Here is a 24,380-nt window from a genome sequence, read left to right as displayed (position 1 = left end):
ATATTGTTGTATTTACCTCTTCAGAAAGCTTCTCCAGCCTTTCGTCCAGCTCCAGCCGCTCAAACGCCCGTGCCTTCAGCCTGGCCAGGCCTTCCTCGTAGGCCGCCTCCACTGCACTGGCCGCTACATTAGCTGCCACTGCTACAGCTGTGCTGGGGTTTCCATGGGGACCTGGGTCTGCGGATGTCATGGCTTTCTTCATAAAAATCTCCCCCAGGGGAAACTCCACATTGGGAATGTACCTGGCTGCAGTGTTGGAGTTAGCCGGGGTCAAACTCAGGTCGTCCGCACAAGGAAGCTCACGGCAAGGGAAGCGGCGCTCCTTTAACGCTGAGGGCCGGAGAGGCTCGAAGGGGTCGTTGTTGTTGGCGGGTGTGAGGAGAGCTCCCTCGGCCACTAGTGGCAGCAGAGCAGCGGCATCACACACACTATTGGACTTGGACAGGACGTAGAGGGTCTCGTACGTGTGGTTGTACTCCAGGTGGGCACGTAGGGACGACAGGCTTCGGAAGCGCTTGTGCTCCCCGCAGCGAGGACAGCGGTATGGCAGGTCCAGAGAGGCCATGCCGTGCAGTAACTGCCGGAGGAGAGGGGGGCGCTCACGCGGCACAACAGCGGTGCCAGTATGAGGGCACAGAGGTCAAACACCTGACAGATCCTCTCATGGTGAAAACGGGGCGGCTAGAGCGAGTCAGTAAGAAGAAGAGAGATCCCATGTGCAGAGGAGGAGCCCAGCTCAGTCACAAGACCACACATAGTGGCAACATTCAACTGGTCTCTTCATTTCATCCTTCATGGTTCCCCTGCCTGAGTTCCTAGAAACAGAGCAAGAAAGATACGTGAGTGAGTGTATCTTTTGGTGTAACATCAGCTGAGAATGAGAATCAAAAGGACAACTGGAACGTGATCAAGTTAAAAAAAAAATGCTGACATAAAGTTGATGACAAAGGTCAAAGTCTTTACTATCCCCGAGGGGCAATTTGTTGCACAGCCAGCAGCAAACATCACACCTTTTTAAGACAATAATTGGCACACAAAAACACAGAATATTTGGTAATGCTTTATTTGAAGGGGTGTGCATAAAACTGTCATTACACTGTCATATGCGGCTGGTTTTGACACTGGCTGTCATGAGACCATTATAAGTGTATTAAGAATATTTTCCCTGACCTCAATGGAAGTGGTACATTTTAGACCTCTTGAAGATGTCATTGAGTTTTATTACAATGTCACATGTTTTTGTGATGATGTGAATAACTTCCTGGACTTAAAGTAAAGTGGTACCATTTGGACTTGCCATAAGATGTCATTAAATGTTATAAGGCCAGTTTGTTAACAGTAGAGTGCAGTACCAAGATGATTTAGCTGACAAAGCTAGCTGATGAACAGACAGTGGTTTGCTAGTTCAGAGCTAAACCATTAAACAGTTTATTTAAATTTGATTATGTCAAGTTGTCATAACAAAGACCTTATTGTCTTGGTTAAGGTCAAATTGTCACAATAAATACATCTCAAACAATGTCAACTTTGCACTGAAATGACAATTAGCTGAATGACACTTAATGACAGCAATCATAAACATTCATAAAGGCTCCTTCATGGGTCATGACAGGTGTCATGACAGTGTAATGCCAGTCTTATGCATGCTCCTTCAAATAGTGTTACAAAATATTTAATCTAAACAGCATAGATTAATTCACACACAGAATAAACACAGAATTATATAATGCAGAATCATGTAACAGTGAGTGTCGTTCCTGCATCTTGGCAGAATATATCTGAAACAACCTGAACTCACTGAACAAAAGGTGACTTCTAAGGTCGGCACAGATTGTCTGGGCCTCCTTTGTGGCTCTGACTTTATACACATGGGAAAGGTCCCATTGATTTGTGCAAGCAACGTCCCTGTGCTTTCCAACGATTCCATCTAACTTGTTCCTGTTTTATAGGATAAGTGACCCAAACCAGCAAATAAAAGAGAAGGTTAGAACCGATTCAATACAACAAGAAGATAACATTCTCATAAATATGGTGTCAACATTAAAAAATCTGAGCTTTACATGCGCTGAAGGGCCTTTGCATAAACAACATCAGTATTTGTTTCAAAGGTTAACTTGTTGTCATTATTGTCCCCAGATAGTCGTACCGTTGACCAACTTCAACATTCTGGCCATGAATAACAGCAGGAAGAAGAGAATAAGTCTTCTTCCTGAAGTCAATTACCATTTTCTTTGTTTTGGGCACATTTATGTCCAAAACAAAATGTTCATCCACCGCTGAACCACGGTCAGTTTCATAATTGCTGAGCAGGGAACACAATAACAAAATCATCCACAAACTAAAACAGGTTAGAAACCAACAGAGCTTCACACATGCACAACCGCTGCTGTCACCATTAGTCTAGCACAATCCTGTATATCTCAGTGCAACTGCAAAACGAAGTACTCCACAGCCTTTTTCTACAAATATGTCCAGCGTTTTCCTGCAACGAGGCCAAGTAAGTCCTGTTACTTTAACTTTTACAGACTCATATGATTAAAACTTTTTGCTTTTCTGCTCTAAGTTATAAAAAAAAGTCAAAGAAGTGCAGAGAACCATTAGTCGGTTGTAGACGAAGAATGAAATCAGACACATTCGCACATTTGTGTGTAATTGCCATCCAACAGTGAAAAGAAATCTGTCATTAAGTGACCCGCATGATATTAGCATTTCAACACAACTTTGTAAAAAATGATTATTGACAGTCCATCTCAATATTTGCTACTGCAGCCGTCTGGACACAGCAGACATCACAACCCGCTGCGTCTGAACTCTCTAAGTAGGAATATTGATCTTAAAGTTTAGTGGTCAAGAAACATGAAACCTAAGTTTACCTAAGGGTTAAAAAGCCAACTCCTGCACTTGTACCCTGAAATACTCAGAGGAAGACTTGGGGAACGGAAATGGTTCCATTAGTGAGAGTGCTTGTTAGCGCCAACATCCATCTTCTAGTCTGAAGTCTCCGAGGTCAGCTGGACAATACTCTTAAGTCCTTGAGAAGAGGATCCGGGAACTTGAAGAACTCTGCTATCTGTTATCTGAGTTGTGTCCTCTTTATCCAGCCATTACCTCGGCAGTTTCTTGCAAGCCTAAAATGCTGCCTTACATTTTCATAATACCCCAGTAAAATGTGAAGAAATAATTCAACATTATTTCTGAACAATGATGAATAATGCATTCATGAGACTGGTGCTTGGCGGTAAAATATTTTAAGATATTTCTAATCACTTAAATCATCATATCATTTATCATTTCTATCTGCTACATACATGCTGAGCAGAGTCAAGTCAAGTCAAAGTCAAGAACATTGCATCACTGTGTTTATCCAATTATCCAGCACTTGAAGCCCCTGGTGAAATACAAATTCGGCATGGTAGCCTCCGTTAATTCCCTTGCATCAGTTCCTCTAATTAGAGTGCAATTCTCTGATCAAGGACTGTACTGTACTGAAAAATATTCTGCTAGGTCTTCAGTCAGTGTCAAAAAGCAATTCACTGAAAACTGATAAAAATCTAGTGCATTTTTTGACTATGAAATGGAAACGAGGTCTTGTCTTTACATTACATAATCATAAGCTTTGGGCTGAAAAGCTTTTTATATCAAGATTTCTATTTTCAGGGTATAAACTTAGCTGGATAAAGTTTCCCTATTACCAGCAGAAACAACAAACATTACTACTCGACTTTCAGTGCAACATCTCATGTTTTATCACATTATATTGGACAGCAAATTTCTTTTCTAATTTTAAAAAAGCCACTTTTCAGTCTATGTTCTTCATACAATTTTACCATTTTAGAAACCATATGGGCTGCTGTCACATGAAATATGTTATTATATGTGTTAATGTCATGTAAAGGACCCGTTATAATACATACGCGGAGGGTATCTGTTAGCAGCTTAAAGTGACACACCAGGCTTTTCAAATTACTTCAGTGTAAATCCATCTGAAGCTGTATAAGACGCCTTTGGTTGTTGATGTAGTATAAAGAGATAGAGAGTCTGTACATAGAGGAGGCGTGGTGGATCAAACAAACACAGGACTTTCACCCAGGACACCAGCGTTCATGTACCACGTGAAACCAACGTATTAAAATTTGTAAGGAACATAATGTTGCGTGTGTCATGATTTTCATCATCATGTTAAAAATAGCTTTTCTGTCAGATACAGCCTCCAAAAAGAACCTTTCCAGATGGTAAAATTCTGACGATCTATCATTATTATTATTAGTCATAGCAGTATTATGAATGATAATAATAATGATAATAAAATTCAGGTATTAGATCAGAACTAAAAAAAAGAAAAATGTGGATTGGTGCATCTCTGTTTAGAATTTGATGCCAGTGTTATGAATGAAGCTTCAGAACTTCTATTAAGATACAGCCCTACTGTCAAGTACTGCTGAATATTGAACATACCTCTTCCAATAAAAAGATGACCGACTGAATGGATATATTAAAGCCCCGAATTTGAACAGTCCAATGCCACATGGTCTGCGTATCAAGTGCCGTCTATGCAGTAGAGTGGGCACAGTCTGTGTTTGAACAAGGACCATTTGGACTCTTACAGCTGTGGTGTTGTCCAATAATCCAAGACTGAAGCTCGAACCAGAACAAACCCCCTCTCAGAACTTTCTACAGCCATGATTAATGAGAGGAGCAGCAGGCACAGACACAGGCGGTGTAATCACAAATCTGAGATGCAGGCTGTTCCTCACAGAGGGCTTATACACTGGAAATCCCCAGAAGTCACTGAGACTGTTATTAGACGTCTGGTGAAGCTGGAACAGGGAGTGCACTGGCAAGCCGTGCCCACTTATTAAAGGAGGAGGATCTCACAGGCGCAGTCACTACACTGCAGACAGCAGGCGTTCCCATCTGCTTAAAATTACCCAGTGAGGTATTTAACCAGGCAGGAAATGGAAGGAAGTGAGGCTGTTTGGTAGCCACATGTCACATCCTGCCAATGGAGCTCAGCTGAGATGTCTCAGAGGACGGCCTTTAATGTTTTATTCTGATCAGTGAATACTGGACGTGCGTGTAGCACTTAAAGACACACAAATATTCACGGCCTTCGGATCTCCTCATTTCTACCAGCATCAAAGAGTGCCAGGAAATTTCATCTTAGGAGTTTATATGTTCAATCTTAATTTTGAACGCTTAGAAACAAAAAATATTACAAAATCACTTTACAAAAAGATCATCTGCCGTGCAACCAGCTGTAACTGTGGTTTTATATTGACATCATCCATTGTGATGGCTGACAGTCATCAACCACCGAACCTCCTACCATCTTACCATCATCTTTTAAAAGGCTTGTTGTTGTCGAAGATCCATATTGACGTGTGAGTGAGACAATAAAAAGAAGTTGTTCTGCTGGTCACTGCACTAATGTTACATCTCCATCTCCTGTTTATTATTTTCTTATTAAATCTGCCCAGTTAGGTGAACTCAGGACGCTCAGTTACTTTGGTGGCAACTCTGTTTTGTTTTTCTGCGAGCTGCTGTTGGTGTGTTTCTTCCCATCATGCCTTTTTTATGTGCACTATTGTTGTCTTAGCTTAGCTACACCAGCCAGCTAACTTTGTTTCAAGATTCAGAGGCCGTACACAACTAAGTTACAGACATGTTTTGCAGAGGCAAAGACCCTCGTAAACCCTGCGTGGGGATATATGTCAGACACTCACCTGGCAGGGATGTCAGAGTTGATCTAATTGCTGGTGATGGGAGGTTTCCCATCTGACTGAGACAGGTGGGTGCTGCCGTCAGAGCAACAAAAACATTATTGTCCATCAGCAGCGTTTCTCTGTGGACAGTCATTTGCCAAAATGGCAGACATCACCAAACCCTACTCTCAGCACTGAATATGTATTAGAGATTTGGTCATGGACCTTTGTCAGGCATTGAATTCACATTATGAACTGGAGCTGCAACTAAGAATTATTTCATCATCATTCAAATGGAAGATTATTTTTTAAACATTAGATGGATAAAGCAAAACAAGATCCACTCCGCCATACTGAGACTGAGCGGGACTCTGCAGATCGAACAGTTATGTAACTTGTTGGACACTACAAAAGGGAAGAGTCTAGCTAGCGCCCTCGGGTCCTGTTGTGGTGGTTGAATCAGGCACCTTTCACTGGCAAAGCACAGCGAGCAGGAGGGAAGTGTAGACCTCAGTGAGGGAGTTAAGGTAGGTGGGAGCTGTTTTTTAGTTGCTGTTTTGTAGGCAAGGGTCAGGGTTTTGAATTTGATTCAGGCAGCAATGGGAAGCCAGGGGAGCGATCTGAACGGCGGGGTTACGTGCTGTTTTGGGCTGGTTGAAAACCAGACGTGCCGCCGCATTCTGGATCATCTGCAGAGGTTTGACCGTACATGCAGGGAGGCCTGCCAGTAAGGAGTTGCAGTCGTCAATGCGTGATAACACGAGAGCTTGTACCAGGAGTACTGCATGCTGCTGCAGGTAGGGTCTGATCTTCCTGATGTGGCAAAAGGAAAATTGACACGAGCGAGCAATCGGGGCCACATGGACCTTGAAGGTTAGTTGGTTATCAATCATGACGCTCAAGTTTCGGGCAGACATGCTAGGAGTGAACTTGGGTGATTCGAGCTGATTTCCTGTTGTGTGGAGGGACTGGAGGTTAATCAGCATTATTAACTCAGTTGGCAAGGGCTTAACTGTAACAGACATTCACCTGTAAAAGTCTCAACCTGCACCTTAATATATAGACGGTGGCAGATCAGCCAGTGGCCAGTCTTATTCTCATACACAACATTAGACAACACTAGAGACTGTTTCAAATCAATCTCCTCTTACATGTAAAAACCATGAACAACCAAAAAAACAACCAAACCAGCTGTGAAATCTGCACCCAGGGTACAGTAGTCTCTACCTTATAATAGCCATCTGACAGGCTGTGTGACTCAACACCGATGAGACATACAAAAGCTCCTTTAAATGAAGGCAGATGGATTGGAAACAGAAAACTCTCAGTGCTTCTGATCAGAAGCACATCTGCCTCAATCTCAAGGCCACATTTTGTGTCTCTGCACTATTTTAGGACACAACTGTGCACAGAAAGCCTCTGTAATAATGACTCTACAGAGCAGCCACCTGGTGCTACGGCAAAATACTACAGAGGTTGGCATAATATTCAGGATTTACTGATAGTGTTTAAAACATTTGTAATTCTGGTAACACTTTATATTAACATGCTTGTTATAAGTGTTAGTTATGAGGTGCTTATAACATGCTTAGTAACATTAATCTGAGTTTATAAGTCTATATGGATGTTAATAATAGCATAATAATAATAATTTAATGAGTGCACAATAAAGAATGAATTAACCTTAATAAGCATTGTTATTAAGTTTTTCTTCATAAGCGAGTGTTTATAAATGTCTGATAATGCTTATTATGTTATTATTAACACTTTTGAAGTCATATTAACACAGTAATGTTAAAAAGCATTTTATAGGAGCAGTTATTACCTATTAACTAACACTTATTGCAAGCACCTTACTACAAAGTGTTACAGTAATTCTTAATATGAACATTAAGAAAATACTGTATGAGTACTGATCCTAAATACTATGTTAATCTTTTTAATGAGCTTGTATGTATTGTTGGGGACTTTTAATGTGTATCTGCTGTGTTTAGTTTGTCTCTGACTGATGTAAGTCCAGGCCTGATGGACACAGTCATTACTAAAGAATACCATTTCATTCTGCTATAGACCACTTTCCTGACTGACATGACAGGCCATTAGAAATATCACACTAATTGGTTATTTTATTTCTGTTTCTCTTGAGGTAACCGTAATGTACAGACTTTTGATGGAAAACTACTTTTTAAAGGCTCTTTGCTGGCAAACAATCTCATTTTTACTGTCTGTCAATCCCATTCCAAGCTTTCAGACAGTCAAACAAAGCATTAAAGTCAGTCCAACATGAGCTTCAATTTGACCGCGGTTCTTTACAACAAGGTCATGACTGAGAGTGAGCGCAACAGGACTAAAAGGCTCTTTATATATTGCTGTTTGCATGTTTACAGGGCAGTAACCCAAAGTCAAAGGGTTTTTAAAAACAGAGTCCAATCTTTAGAGGCTGCCAGTCTATTTCTATCGCAGAGAAAAAAGGTTTCTGAGTATAAAGTCAGGAGTTATTCACAGGAGACTATTCTCAAGTAGACAGAGGGAATGAAGATGGAGAAAGGTGATGATAAAGAGAGAAGAGAAGGAGACAGGCAGTGGGAGCAGAGGTGTGGGTGTGAGGAAGTTGCATGAATGGGAAAGACAGAGACAGTCAAAGTGTTTCTCAGGGTTGAACAGATACTGCAGGGGTTTTAGACATGATAAAGAAGTCATGAAGGGCATATACAATATAAAATAAGTTGAAAACTCTATGAGGTTGTTTGTATTTTGCTCTTAAAGAGTAGAGCTGGGAAATAATACAATGTTTATTAAATGTTTGTTTACTAAAGGCACCCTGTGGAATTTTCAACCACTAGCAGCATCGTGTGTTTTTAGGAGTGGACGCCTGGTTTGTTAGCATCTCCCAAATGTAATAATATAATAGTAATACAGCTGGGCTCAAGAAACCCAACAGCCACCTTACAAATAACTTTTTAACTATAAAAAAACAAAAAAAAAACAAAATGACAATCACCAGTGTAAAACCACAATATTCTGAAAGGAAACTAAAAGTAACATTTACATTTTGGAACATAAAACATCAAATTTAACTAAGTACTCAGTCAAGAATGAAAAGGCATGATGGGACATGTGGGCTTTTGCTATAATACTCTGAACACTAACAGCAGCACATGCAGCAGAGAACATACCGCAGCTGCACAGACGGTGGTGCGGAGTCACGTGGTGTCATCACAGAAAGTTGCTAACTAGATTGTGAAAGATTGTTGTTAAGTTAATGAAAAAAGATCCAAACAATTTCCCTTTTCATTATAACTGTGTTATGTTAGCGAAGTATAGTTTAGTCCTACAGTCAGTGCAGGTCAGTAACATAGTCAACTGAAAGGTAAGTACATACTTATGTATGTAAGTGAATTTTGATCTGTTCTGCTCTGTTTAAGTTTCTGCATTATGCTGTTACTACAAACTTAACAACTGTACACCATCTGTTTCAATTTACATTTCAGTGGACAGAAACCCTTCATCTGTTATCAAGTCTTTTATTGTAAAACATTGCAGGAACATGTTGTAGAGAACCCATTAACATGCAACTGTACTCTCATTATGCTCCACTGATCCTCAGTTGGTGGCCAAAAAATGCAGCGATGCAAATGCAAGCAAGATAAAGACTGCTAGCAAGCAAACATGATTTTAAACAATAAAGGTTTGAAATTCTTCCTCTGCAAATGTTTAATGACAAAGGGAATGCATTCAAACGATACATAATGCGTTTTGATGAGTAAGACTGAATTTAAACATATCTTTGTCTGTTGACAAGCAAACCTCCGTGGCGTACCTTTAACTTTCAGTGTAAGTGTGTTGTGATCATCGTCCAAAAGCCTGTTTCCAAGCACCTTTCATTGCAGACAGTGTATGCACTGATGAATGAGACATTATAAAGTGCTGTAGTGTAAAAAGCACTACAGTATGTAAATGCAGTCCATTTACTATCTGATTACATCCATCGTCCAGCCCTGCCCAAGAATGAATAAGCACTGAATCATAATTTTGAGACATTAATATGTTAATATTGCTTCCACAGATTTTTTACCGCAGCTATTTTGACATAAAATAGTAAACACAGGTGTCATGAATTATACTAATTATGAGTCCATTCCATTCAGGTCAAACAAAGTCAGGGGGCTGTTATTGTGTACACTGGCCCACTGGAAAGGCTCTGCTACACTAAATGGAACAAGACTTAGCATATCATATCAATATGGTTCTCACATTAAAGTGAAGTCAGGTATTAACTCAGGCATAATACGATGCTTTTTCTTATCCTAAATCAATACATACAAACATCTACAGTCATTTTCTCCCTCTCCCTCTGTAACTGCATCTTTTAATCTTAACCACTGCAGGTATGTGGTCACTGGCTAACAGTTTGTGTACACAGCGGTAGTTAAGCACTTTTAATTAGGAGGTCTGGGACACTCAATTGCAGCTCTGCTACAAACACCCTCGTTGTGCCTGCTGTGCTACTGTGTCCAGCATGGCAGCATTTATCTGCTAAAGAGAAAAAGACAGAGGCTAACACCAGTCACATCTGGTTCAAACCACGAGCTTTGCACATTTATGGTGCCAGATATTTGAATATTTTATCGCAACGCTCACTGAGAACTCAACCATCCCAGTGGGTGATCTCTCTCTGACTCAGCCAGCCCAAGGTCACTCTCTTTTTTTAACTTTCTTTCTAATCTGTACAGACTTCTTCTTCTTAAAGTCTTAAAAGTTTTTCTCCAACCACCCACTGGTAAAACGTGGAGAGTGTTTGTAATCTACAGGCAATCTCTCTGTGTTAATTTTGGCACTTTGTGATACATTCTTGATTTATTAGATCTAAGCAGGGTTTTCATTCTCTGTAACATCCTTACTTATCTAAAAGGGCCATATAAGTAAACTGACTTGGATGTTCTGGATGCTTTGCACAGCTGTTGGCACTACAAACAGCCCTTGAGATTTTTGTTTATATGTTTGTCTTTGGATTGTGTTGCATCTGCTTGTTTCTCAAATCATTGTAAAGGCAGTTTCATCTAGTTTTCACAAAGCAATGTCTATTGAATAGAATGAGATGATTACTGAAAGTAGTTCAGTTCAGTCTGGCTCCACACTTGCAAATTCTGCTATAAGGAGAAAAAAGCCCCACCTTGTTTGCATTTCGTTAAACCAAGCACAAATGTCCTGGGATGGATGCAGTGATGGTGCTGCAAAATAGTGTCGAGGAGGAACCTGTTTTGGTGGAACATTTGCACATCGGGAGGTGAGCTCTGGCATTAAAAAGACCACATCACTGCAAAAGAAAAGATAACAGTTGTCACCCTGTTTATTTGTTTGTACCATTAGCATCTCAGGTGCTGATTTGCTGTTTTCAGCATTTAGGGTGCAGGTCAGTGGTTTTTCTTGTTTCCTGGGGACTTTGAAAATGTAGATAGCAGATACCATGATAGCACTGCTGTGTGCATCCAGGGAGTCAGACTACTTAACTAGAAATAAAACTACTGGACTCAAAACATACTCAGGTAAAAGAAAAAAGCATTCTGCTAAAAAAACTACTCAAGAGTATTAGTATCTTTAAATGTTGCATTTTAATGCATTATGAATAGCAGGTATTCATTTAAAAGGGGTTTCTGTTTCTCTAAAACTAGGTCTCTTAGTCTTATTTAACTTCTGCCAGCTCCTGCTCAGTTCTGCTCAGTGGTTACGGTCACCTCTCAAAACCTGCATGTTATGATTTTCATTGGCCCATCTGTGATCAAATTATGCCTGGGCGATAAAACAATAGTGATAGCTAGTGGTGATAAGACATCTCATCAATAGCAATAAGAAAGTAGCTTGATAAAATGTTCAATAGTTTCATTTAAATACACTGAATGCAAACCGCCATGAAAGCACAAGACAACTACGCCCTGCTCATAGACAGCCTGTCCTATCTCTTGATAACGGAGCATGCTACGAGTGACAGACAAACAAACAGCCAATCATTTAACAGACAGACCTCACTTGTGCACCCTTCTGGCTTACTCTCAGCCTATCATATCCCAAGGTGCTACAGTGACATACGAACAGCCAATCATTTCACCGGTATGTTTTACAGTTGCCCCACTGACACGTAAGAAACATCGCAGAGTTACATGTGAGACAACAAACAGCATGAGTGACACGTAAGAAAATGAGTGCAGATGATTTTTTTAAGTCTGACAGCAATTATCAGAGGGTGAGAGGCTTGTTCATACAGAGGGAGCCCGGAGTAGAACCGCAGGACCTTCGCGTAGAAAGCAGCCAACTGAGATGGAGGAGGAGAGGGTCGTCATGCGCAACCTACTGCCATTGCGACCCAACCGCTGATAAGCAGAAGAAAATGGACAGATGGATCAACAACTATCAGACCAAAGACCAGGCCCAATAGAGACCAAGACCAAGACCAATAAACTTCTTTATGACTTCAGCTGCTAACAACCTTCAGAGAACACAACAGGTCATCAGTCACAAGCTTCATGGTCGATATCAATATCTACCGATATGAAACTTAACTATTGTAACATACTTTTTGGCTATATCACCCAGGCCTTAATAGAATACCTTTATTGACTATAAATAAAAACAAAATTGTAGGCCTACTCAGCATTTAATAATGACTTTAAAGTAACTACATAGATTATATAGTGACATAGACTTAAAAAAAATCATAAAAGCACCAAAAAATTACATTTGGTAGGTGAAATCCACACAAAGTCCACACAAAGATGTTATTTCATCACATTTAAGGTCTCATATAAAGTATCATAAATATGAACTCTGTAACAGCTGTGTTCCAGGATACTGTAATGACATGAATGCACAAGTAATTAAGTGTATTGGTTTTAGCTTTGACTCCTCCGAGGATATATGCACCAGGACTTGCTGTTAAAGGCAGGAAGGTGTGGTGGATAAATGAGTCAAACGCAGGCCTTTCTTCTAGAACAGCAGCATTCAAGTCCTGTTTGAGTTTTTTTCTGACGTTCAACTGAGAAACCTGTACGTAGTTTAGACTCCAAACATACAACAAGCTATTATTTGCGCAGCGTAGAGGATAAACAGAACGTGAAATATGGTCTAAATGTAAACATTCAAGCAACATCTTCAAATAGTCTTTGAAAAAAAAACACTCAATCTTGAACCAGTTCTGACCGCTTTTCACCAGTGACCATGGTCATTTTCAAAACATCTTTTCAGCAGAGAAATGTTCTCTGGATTAGTTCAGGCACTGCACTGAGGTCACAGCTGAATTACCTGAATGGCGTCAGCTTCTTCATTCATGCTTCACCATCACTGGCTTATTCCCAGCTGCGTGACCATCAGCTGACTACTAACACCTAGTCAAAGTCATGCAGGTGTGCAATACAGCGCTTCTCACCACTACCCTGCCGATCCGCTCATTCCAACGCTGTTTGCTGCTCCAGCTCCTTCAGCACCCCCTAATTTTAACTAAGATTCATGTGTTTATTCAGAGGGGTTTAGTTCTCCCGGCAGAATCCTGGTTGTTGATCAGATTCTCTATGAACACCCTCAAAGAGCAGAGCATTTTTCACCAAATCTAACTGCAGCCGTTTGCCATAAATGGTCAATTCTTTGAAAATCATGAGAATCAGCTGACATTACCAGAGGCACAGAAGCACAATAACCCGAGTTGCAATAATAACTTATTTATTCCAAACCCCCTCCATTATGTGTATGAGGATACTGTGGCTTGTGCTGCAGCCACTGCAACAGAATTTTTAAACTCTGCACCATTGTGCATAAAACATCAGCTGGCCCTCAGGCTACACTAATGACGTGACTGTTAAAAGTTCAGCTCTAAAGGATGAACACCAACTGATCAAATTGGTCTGAATTCATTCATAAATAATACAAGGCACCGGCTACAAGCAAAATGTCACCCGGCTTCATGGAATTTGGGTTCAGCAGAGCGGCTCAGGAGCTCTCTCTCTCTCTCTCTCACAGTCAGGTGAGATTTATTCCTGTGTGCCTGTGCTCTCTGATAAAGATTTGTTTTGCTTGGAGGTGTGAGGAGGAGCAGAGTGAGTCAAGGTGTATCACAGCAGTCATGCCAGTCCTCTGCAAAGCTTCACCCCGAGATGCAGCAGCACCGAACTCGAACGAGCAGTTAGCATACTGTACTTAAAACTGGAGGTGCCAAGACTGTATGAGAGGTGCGGCACGAGGATCAACCTACACCTCAACAATGGCGATGTTTTCCCAGCTGGTATGAATGTGCTCCTCCCACTCTCACATATCATTTTCACAGTCAATGTCATCATAAAACCGAAACATCCAAGTAAATGAAGAGAAAATGACTGCAGGCGTTGTCACAGCAGCCAACATGGACAAGAACCCTGCAGAGATTCGACACATTCCCCAGTCGGGCTGCATTATAATATATAGACTCCTTTATAAACTGAACAGGAGGGTTAGTGAAAGCTCTTGATGCCTTCTACAGTAGGCTCCTATGAGCATGTCAAAGTGTGATAGTCCTGACTGAGTAATCCACGGGACTTAAGTTGTTCTTTGATGGTTCTCAGGCTGACTTGTAGGCTGGACATCTTCTAACATGAGATTCTGTGACTCTGTATTTCCTGGCAGCTTGGCAGATTTGTAACTTAGCTTAAACTTATTTGCAGATGCTTTCCACTCTTTGGGCCTCAACATGAGCGCAAAGGTAACTGCTGTGGTTTTTCAACATTTTCAGGCTTGTCTAACCTTAGCAGACACAATGGAGAGGGATGTGTTGAAACCAACTTAAACTTGCTCGCCTAGCAACATTAAGGCAACAAACAACCTACGATGCAACACTAAACTACTGACGCTAAACTATTTTCATCCTCCTAATGCTTCCCCCTATAATCACCCAAACTTTTTTACATTTATTTGTTAGTTGCATACAAAAAAATCCTCAAACTCCAATTGGGAGCTGCACCTTGTCATTTTACACCTGGGATGAAAGTATCAGGGGTTTGTCGCAACATTGACCATTTCTCTTGTAACATGGAAATCACTAACAATATGAGGAACTTGCACTTAACTGAGCCAGCGGAGCATCGATGTTTGTTTACAGCACAAGCACAGGAGCTTTGAACCACTGTGCGGATGAGGTTTTCAGGCCCAAGGAGGAGGAAACCACGTGGGGGATTCTGGACAAGAGCGTTGCTGAAATGAGCACCAGTACCAGAGCTGGGGAAGCAGCCAAATGATACCACTGCTGCTAATAACTGTCCAGTAGCTGCAATTAGCTAGTGAGCTCAGTTAGCAGTCCTATTAGACTGGGAAACTCAAAGACGGCCGGAGGCCAGATTGACAAGAGGGAATACAGTAGCAAGGTGCTTTACAGCAGCTCGTTTTAAAGAGGAAGCTCTAAAAAACCCAATGACAACCTCTTACTCAGCACAAAACAGTAAGCAGACACCATTAGTGATTAGTTCTTGAACAAAGTCGGGATGTCGAATCGGTGGACCAAAAACAGATAAAAGAGAGCTACTAAAAGAAGAACTGATATTGTACTTGGACTATTAAATGTTGTTGACTAATGTATGGTAACTATGTTGTTTTAACCATTATTTAATTAATAAAAGGAGAGACACTGAGCCAGGCAGCACCCACTGAAGCAGCATTAACATTCAGATGCCACACTGAGACTGAACACAAACAGAAAGCTAAAGCTGCACAGCTCTCGCTGCAGTGACACTGAAATGAGTGTCATTATTGGAGCTCAGGCCAGGATGAGGCTGGGATCGTGAGTGAATGAGATGGATGGACTCTCACAATGTGAGCCGATAGACGGACCCGATCCCCGCCTCACCACTGTCTACTATTGATCCACACGGCTGTTCACAGAAACACTTATCCTCCAGTATACATACATCAACAATGTATACTGGGAGGATGTTGCTAAACAGCACTGACTCCTGTTGTGATCACTATGTATGCAGGTCCACTGCTGATCAAACTAATTGACAGCTAACAGTTTTCTCAACAGGTAATAAGATCAATTAATAGTTCATACTGTGTGTGTACCTAGTGGCACTAATCTAATCTACTGGCATCTATGCAGGGAGCCCTCTCACATGTGTTCGACACATTTGTCATCTCCACTGAGCAATTTCTTATCCAATCAGAAGTGGATAAGATACTGTAGTTCTTCAGTATCTCATATCCTCTTAAAAGAACACAAGTAAGCTTCTTATGTACGTACGTTAAGCCCCACGTGCTAGCCAAAACAAGACAGGGGACGGAGCTTCCATAGAGGACGTCTGTGGGAAATGATGCAGAAAATGGCCTCTGTGATTTGTGGCCGCATTTTGAATGTCTCAGAGGTCTTCTTATACTCATTAATCCTGAGCCTGTGTTGAAATGATATTCGAGTTTCTGTTAGAGTAGTGAGAAAATCAGTGCAGATTAAACATTTCCTATTAAGGCTGGGCGGGCATATAGCGCTCTGTCTAACGAGACTCCACATGAGAGACCGTTTAATAAAATTTGATAGCATGTCAATCATGAGGCAGATGTCGTTATCCGATGGTTTGAAAAACAATAAAGAAGAAATAGTCTAAGGCAGTGGTGCCCAACCCTGGTCCTCAGGGCCCACTGTCCTGCATGTTTTAGATGTTTCCCTGCTCCAACACACCTGATTCAAATGATCAGCTCATCATCAAGCCTCTGCAGAAGCCTGACAACAGCCTGATCATTTGAATCAGGTGTGTTGGAGCAGGGAAACATCTAAAACATGCAGGACAGTGGGCCCTGAGGACCAGGGTTGGGCACCACTGGTCTAAGGGATAGTTCAGATTATTTGAAGTGGGGTCGTAGGAGATATGAGGTAGATATTCACTGTATTACCTACAGTGTCTGGTTAGTTTGGAGACAGTGATATTTGGCTTGTGTAACAGAAGGTTCCTGTTGGAAAAGGCTGTCTGATGGCAAAGGTAAAGTGATGAAAAAACATTTAAAGTAATACAGATTTTTGTTGCTGACCCTGTCCACAGCAGGACATTGCTTGGCTTCCCACACTGGTACTCCTGCTGCTTCTCCTTCTACTGTAGGTAATACACTCACTATCAATAAGTACCAGTTCTGGGCAGTAATAAATTACTCAGCCATACATTACTGTGATATCAGTACTTTACCAAGTGATATGTGGTGTTATGGGGCAGCAGTAGCTCAGTCCATAAGGACAAATTTAATTTCCCCCCATGTGAGACTAATAAAGGACATTCTACAATTTCCAAAACAGTAATAATATTACAGTAACTCTGAGGTGCTGAGTTAGTTCTGGTGACTTGTATGTGTGGGAGGTCAGGGCAGGTCACTACAGCTGTTCACCAAAAAACTAAGGAAAGGCTGGAGAGAGAGAAGTATACTTTCACAGGTTAAAGCCAATATTTAGACAGCTAACAACCAAAGTTTCTGGGTGGTAACAGTTTAACTTATTACTTAATATAATGAGTAATGAAACGTATTACTTTTGATACCAAGTTATTAGTAAAGTAATATTATATTATATTAAAAGGAGTAATAAATAAAAAGCAGCTTAGTACACTTCCCAAGTAACTTGCCCAACACTGATAAGTACCACCATAAAACCCTGGACTAATTTGCACATTAAGGCCTTTCAGTATTTTTCCACTGCCAGTCTCTGGCTGTCATTGGCTGTCAGAAAAGTTTAAATGCCCTAAAGCCAGAATCATGAGTCTGATCCCTGATCTCTAAGTGATGGTTGGATGAACACCATTTTACTACAACAATAACAGAACGGCCCGGAGATGCCTGAGCCAGCTGGGCATGGGCACAACACACACACACACACACACACACACACACACACACAGCCTCGTTAAAACAGAAGTGAATACCGAGACAGTCATAAATTAATGATTAGCTAAAGGGAAAAACAGTCTGATCACAAGAGAATGAACACGAAACTTGATAACGATGAAATAACAACTTTCAAATTAGGAACAAAACTGGAGACTAGTGCAGAGGAGAGAGTGCCTTGTTTGTTTTGAAGGATAAGGCTGGTGATATATTTCACTTTAGAGCTGAAGTGATTAATGGATCGACAGAGTATTAATTAGTAACTATTATGATGTTTGATTAGGTCTTTGAGTCATTTGAGAAAAACTGCAAATATTTAATGGTTTCATCTCCAGTCTGAAGATTTGTTGCTTTTCTCTGTTTTACATCAGGTTCTCTTTGGATTTTGGATTGTTGGTCAGACAAAACAAAACTTTTAAAGATCTTTCTGATATTTTACTTACAAAATATGAATCAATACATGGAAAAAATAATCGGTGGATTAATCAGTAAGGAAAATAATTGTTCATAGCAGCCTTATGTTTGTTATTGTCAGCAAATTCTATAAGAAGACCAAAACCTCCATTATATTACTAAAAAGTTTTGACTTTGCATCCAGAGTCTGGTTTAGTTTATTACAGTTTTCTCATTTGCTTTGGTCCAATTCTTTATGAGAGTGACAAGTTCAAATCTCTGGACAATTAGTTTGTTGTTCACAGCAGATTGGAATTTCTCATTCGACATTTTGACCAGTACAAAACAATTTTTCATTTTGTTGGCAGTGGCCAATTTACTGACACAATAACTTGGCTTTGAAACATGAATGAAATGTTTTGGGTGATTTACTACCTTTTGAAAACATGCAATAGAGTTTTGATGCCCCATGAAACAGTTGTGACAGTTTAGAGACTGTTAAGACTGTTTTGAGAAATGAGCCAAAAAGAAATCCTGTAAATATCTGCAGGATATGTGCATCCCTGTCTGATCTATGAACCTCACACCAAGACATCCAGAGAAGTAACCGTCAATCACTCAGTCAACAGACAGACAGACAGACAGACAGACAGATAGATAGATAGATAGATAGATAAAAAAAAAAAAACATATATTGTGTGACAAAAGAGACACTCTTCAGAATCAGTATGTAAACAAAAATTTCCTTACTGTCCCAAAATGGCACGAAGACAATATTGTAAACAGACACTCATACAGTATGTCTGTTTGGAGGATTGGAGGATTTCTAGCTGCTGTGGGATTATGGGTAATGAATATGCGATTCACTGTCACAGTTCTAAGAGCCATGCACACATGCATACTGAATACAAACACACAAACACAAAGTAACATAACCATACACACACACACACACACAGCAGTAGGAATATGCGATGCTAAGCACTGCACAATAAAAATATTCTGCATCAGGATGAATTTCTGCCTCACATGTGATCATTTGGGAAACCATTTGCCTGCAGTGACATTTTCAGAACAGGCCTGCTGGAAACTGCAGGTGTGCTATCAGGCAGTCTTTGACCAGTGAGTGACAAAGCTGTCAGGTCTGCACACAAGCATGTAGCATGTTGTATACTGCTGCAGTGCAGGCACAGAGGCCAGTTGTACAAAACACCTTGAGTTGAGATTTTCCTTTAAGTCCATGTTAAAATGACAAACAAAACAAAAACACCCTAAAGTCTTCTCCTAAAGCAGCCATTCCCAAACTGAAGAATGCCATGACCTTTAATCACCGCTCTGATCACATGAGAGTAACCGTGCCAAAGATGAGATCTAAGATAAGATGTTCCAGGGTTAATGTGACGGGTCACCAAATAACAACACCTGTTACCCTAGAATGAAGAATAACATGTGATTTATATCCCATGGTTTTGTTTTATTCGTTCTGAATATTTTCTTTAGTTAATCAGAAATATTTCATGGTAATTTCAAACTTAAAAATTTGAAACTTAAAAACGTTTTTTTCACATATTTTTCATTACCTCTCAAGGCCCACCTACAGAGCCTTCACACTTTGACCCGCCCTTTAGGAATCAGCGTTCTAAAGGTTTCTTCTTTCAGGTTTCTAAAGGCCTATACCTACAGAATCCCTTAAACTTAGTTTAACTGTTGGACCAAAGAGCAACCAAAGTAAGGATAAAAAGGTCACGTACGGTAAGGCTCTTACTATTTTAACTGCAACATGGCCATGTTTATGGGAATAAATGAATAATGTATGGAATAAATTCTGTTAAACACTGATTTTTATTGCACATTAGGTTACCATGTAATTGAGAATGCTAGTTATATGATTGAGCCTACTTCATGTTAGCTGGCTAGGCTACAATGTTACCTAAAGTAACCATCACGGTCTAGTTCATAGCTATAGCTTAAATGCTTTAATGTGAAATGAAATTTAAAAGATAAATAAATACCTGGTTAAAGAAGATGTCATCTTTATGTTGCACGACTTTTGTCAAGAGATTACTTTCACTGTCAGCTGTGCAGACTAACAGTTGGTCTAACCTTAACAGTTACTTTAAAGGTAAAATCAACCTTAACAACCTTTAAAGGTAAAATCAATGTTTTTTTTTTTTCCTGAGTTGTTTGTAAACGCACCAGAAATATAGTTTATTGTGGAGTCTCATTCTCCGGGCAGCGTTTAGGGTTGGTAAAACATGCCAAGCATTGCAAAATGATGAGAAATACAGGCAGAGGGTAGGATCTGCAATTACAGAGACCACCACACACTCATCATCATAAGTGATGATGCAGAGGAATTATATTTATATGAGCCCATACATTTTCTTCTAGAAAAAAGTTGCATATTATGTCTTCAAGTAACCTTAAAGTTAACTTTAACTTATTCTTACTAGTTTTGTTGGCTTTCTTCCTGTAATTAGACATATTTTTTGGACTTCTCTGACGGAGCTGGTTACAGGTAAAACAAGCATCAGTGCAAGAAAACAAATGGTTTCCATGGAAACTGCAGAACTTTACTGCTGTAAAATCTTTTTCAATGCAGGAAATGATTTTAAGTTTTTCTTTAACCAAAGAAGCCTTTTAAGGGAGGCTGTGCAACACCTTTACATGAGTCCCTCAGCTAAGTAGAAATGAAGCCCTCAGTGTCATACTTAAGGAGAAAAGAGCAAAAGTCTTAATATAACTTTTGACAATCACTAGGATTTGTCTGAGCTGTTCATAGATGCACCAGAAAGAGTCGATTGTTGAGTTTCATTCCCTGGACATCAAATACTGACATTTTGGGCTGGTAAAGTGTCCAGAGTACAGCAAAATAATGGGAAATTACAGGTAGAGGGCAGGGTCACTACAGATAGAACACTACAGATGTACACTAATTTTTTTGGGGGGGAAATGCTGCATATTATGCCTTTAAAATGCCCTATAAGAAATCCATAAAACATGTTCATGTTCCGCTTCTCCTCTTGCAGTTATTCCTCCTCTTTTCTGCATGACTGCTCCAACTCTCGCTCACATCTGACACAAACACAGCAGCAGCATATAGGCTCAGGCCCACTGACTCTCTGAGTCACATTTCTCATCATGAACTGTAGTCACATGACAGTTTCCCAAACTCCAGCAGCAGTCCTGGCTGTTTGTCACTTCAGCAGAGTGCTGCTGCCTCAGGATATGTGGCACACACCAGGAGAGTTTTTGAGGCATCCCGTGGGAATATTATTATTAGAGTGTGAATATTACAGAGTCATGATGATCCAGTTGGACACTTTAATCTTGAATTCAAGTGTGCTCAGAGGAATATTAAAAAACTACAAGATGCATGAAGACTCCAGTCTGCAAACATGACTGCAAGAAGATGATAAATGCATGTGTGTAAATGGAATAATGGCGCATTCATACACTAAAAGAGGCTGTGTGAGCACTATAAGCAGACACATGTAACTTGCACTACAGCACATATAAACACAGCAATAGCAGGTACATCCAGGCCAAACAGGCCGATCAAAGCTCATTCTCGATGTGACAGAAAACATTGGCACAATCAGCGCTGAAACACACCGCTGATCCTCATATCTGCACTGCACATGGATCAATCGCACGCAGCATATCATGTGGGTGTGGACGAGCGGCATCACCAAATGTCATCATGGAGCAATGAACGCCTTAATAACGACTTTCAAAAGCACGACCAGGCCCGGAGTGAGGTTAATTCACACGGATGCTGATGGCAGCAGCTGTGTCCCCCTCAGAGGACAGGGAGACAGGCTGGCATGGACCCGATTTTCTCCTGTTTTCCCAGCAGCAGCAGCAGCACTGGCTCATCGCTGGACTGGACTCCCCGACGTTGCGTAAATGTGTTGCACAGGAGCAGCGATGAAGCGATCATTGTAAACACACTCATACACACGCACACTCACACACGGCGACGCAAATGCGATCAGAAGCAGAGTGGGGTTAAGAAAAAAATGAGAGAAATGTGCGGCTCGCACTCACCTCGCAGTCTTCTCAGTCCCATTTTTTTTTTCTCCTCCGCTCCTCCAACCAAGAACCGCTCGAGCCTTCACTGACGTCACGCAGCCCGTCTCTGCAGCAGAGAGCAGCAGGCCTGCAGAGGACGACCAGGAGACAGAGAGACAGACAGAGAGGAGGAGAGACAGAGAGGAGGAGGGAGGAGAGAGAAGGCTTGAACAGATGCAAACACATGAATCATAAAACACACCCTCCCATCTTCTGATGAAGGAGAGAGGAGACTGTACCTGTGAGGAGGCTGAGGGTGTGGAGAGAGATGACGGACAGGACACACGAGAGGAGGGACAGACAGACACACAGCATGTCCCATTCATCCAACATACAAGCTTTTAAGACAATTTGGTGCTGCCAGCTGCTTCTTTGCTTTGTGAATTAATCGGCATCAAGTAAACAGGGATGTCAGAGGCTTTACTGTTTATTGTTCCGTCAATCACCCAAACAAAATGCTTCTCAGGCAGTCTTCATACAAAGGGGGACACGAGGAGTCATTCAATTCATGGACCACCAGCTGTGTTTATTCCTGGATGGCCTCCACAGAATAAAAGGTGGCTGAGGAGGCTGCTGTTTGTGATTTAGTTTGTCTTGAATGAGCAGGGAGTGGATACTTTAACACCTGACTATAAAACTTTTGCCAGAGGTGTGGCCACGAGTCACACGACTCTCCAGGACACTTGCTGTTTGTTCCAGCACCTACACTACATAGTATGTCAAGCATGCCAAAAATACCAGGATGCCCTACTGTATCTGGTCACATTTTGCAGTATGCATCACCAGCTTTTCTGTCTATTGGACCCACAATCCTTTGCACAGCGGAAAATACATCCCATTGAATGAGCCGCCCAAAAAGCACAAACAGATGACAGCTACAGATTGCGACAGGTGTATGAGTAGGAGGGATAGCTCAAGAAGAAGTAGTATGTCACAATTGTATGGATACTGGATGCAACAGTAGGCTATGTACTTTGTAAGTGAAGCTGCTGCATATAAAAGTAAAAAACAAAACAAAAAAAATGGAATGCAGCCTTGACCTCAGTTCATTTCCATTAATTTACTGAATAAACAAACATTAACATTGGATTCCCTACAATTCCCATATCCACTGTTTCGAACCAATCGTGTTGCTGCTGGAAAAAAATATACCAACGATAATTTTGTTTGTTTACAAAAACTGCAAAAACTAAACTGTAGTAAACTGTAAAATATGTGCATGGAAAATTATAAGTTGAGGCGAAAATAGGTCAACTTTAAAGTTGAAATCCACTTTTAGGCCGACCTACCTATCCATGTGAGACTGAAACCGAAAGTTAAGGACTCGTGACTTGTCTTAGGTCTTTTCAGTCTTCACTTGGGACTTAACGTGTGACTTAGCCAAAGTAAAAAGACTTGAGACTGATTTGCAAGTTGCAAAACATTGATTTGGTCCCACCTCTGGGTTTTACCATTTATCATCCTGTCAGTCATCCAAACAGTCTCTCAGTCAGTCTTAATACAAAGGGGGTTGTGAGGATTTGTGTAATTCAATGACCACCAGCTGTGTTTGTTCTTGGAGGTCCTCGGAAAAATAAAAGGTGGTCTTTGTTGTGTTTGGGATTAACAGAATTAAAATAATTAAGAAAAATCAAGTTTATTGTTCACTTACACAATCATACCCAGTACAGTGTAGTCAGTCCCTGCTTTTAAAGGGACGGTTCAACTCCAAATCCAATACATACTTTTCCTCCCACCTGCAATACTATCTATGTATCTAGATTGTTTTGGCGTGAGTTGCAGAGTTTTGGAGATATCTGTCATAGAGATGTCTGCCTTTTCTCAAATTGAATAGAATTAGATGGCACTCTTGTGGTGCTCAAAATGTCAAAAAAACATTTGAAACACTCAACTTCAGTGGCCCTTTGCAGGAATGATGTCCTGATCACTCAAAATAATCCGCAGACCTTGTTGTGAGCAGTTTTGTGTAGGAACTATTTTCTTTCCACTGTCCACCAACAAAGAATGCATCTACTCGTGGATGACAAGCTATAGCTGCTGAAGAGGACAGCTTTCACATCCCGCGCTGTCCTGAGCACGAGCCTCGGCACGCTTCCTGCTTTGTGATGATACAGTTGGCAGCTGTAGTTCGATAGAAAGACAATAGTTCTTGAAATAATCCAGCGGGCATTTTTCCAGTGAAATGACATGTAACAAAACAAGTACTGTCACTGGTGAAAAGGCGTTCGAAACAGATTCAAAAGGGAACATTTTTTTCACCGTCTATTTGAAGATGTTGATTGAACGATCACATTTAAACCATATTTCACCAGGATTTGCAGCCGTTAAAATTTTCATCGT

General features: G+C 40.8%; 1 protein-coding gene across 1 annotated transcript in view; it reads right to left on the bottom strand.

Annotated features, from left to right (window-relative positions):
* The window catches only part of fbxo41 (F-box protein 41), a 72,864-nt gene extending 50,718 nt beyond the window's left edge, over positions 1 to 22,146 (bottom strand). Inside the window, exons 1-2 of the mRNA XM_084715255.1 lie at positions 22,017 to 22,146; positions 17 to 815 (exon numbers count right to left, since the gene is read on the bottom strand). Coding sequence (XP_084571381.1) covers positions 17 to 565 — 549 coding nt within the window. The 5' untranslated portion in view covers positions 566 to 815; positions 22,017 to 22,146. The remainder of the gene's footprint in view (positions 1 to 16; positions 816 to 22,016) is intronic.
* Between the last annotated feature and the right edge of the window lie 2,234 nt (positions 22,147 to 24,380).

This window comes from Lutjanus erythropterus, chromosome 3 (genome assembly GCF_056507025.1).
Source record: "Lutjanus erythropterus isolate fLutEry1 chromosome 3, fLutEry1.hap2, whole genome shotgun sequence".
Classification (NCBI taxonomy): Eukaryota; Metazoa; Chordata; class Actinopteri; order Lutjaniformes; family Lutjanidae; genus Lutjanus; species Lutjanus erythropterus.
This window is presented reverse-complemented; position numbering and strand designations above follow the sequence as displayed.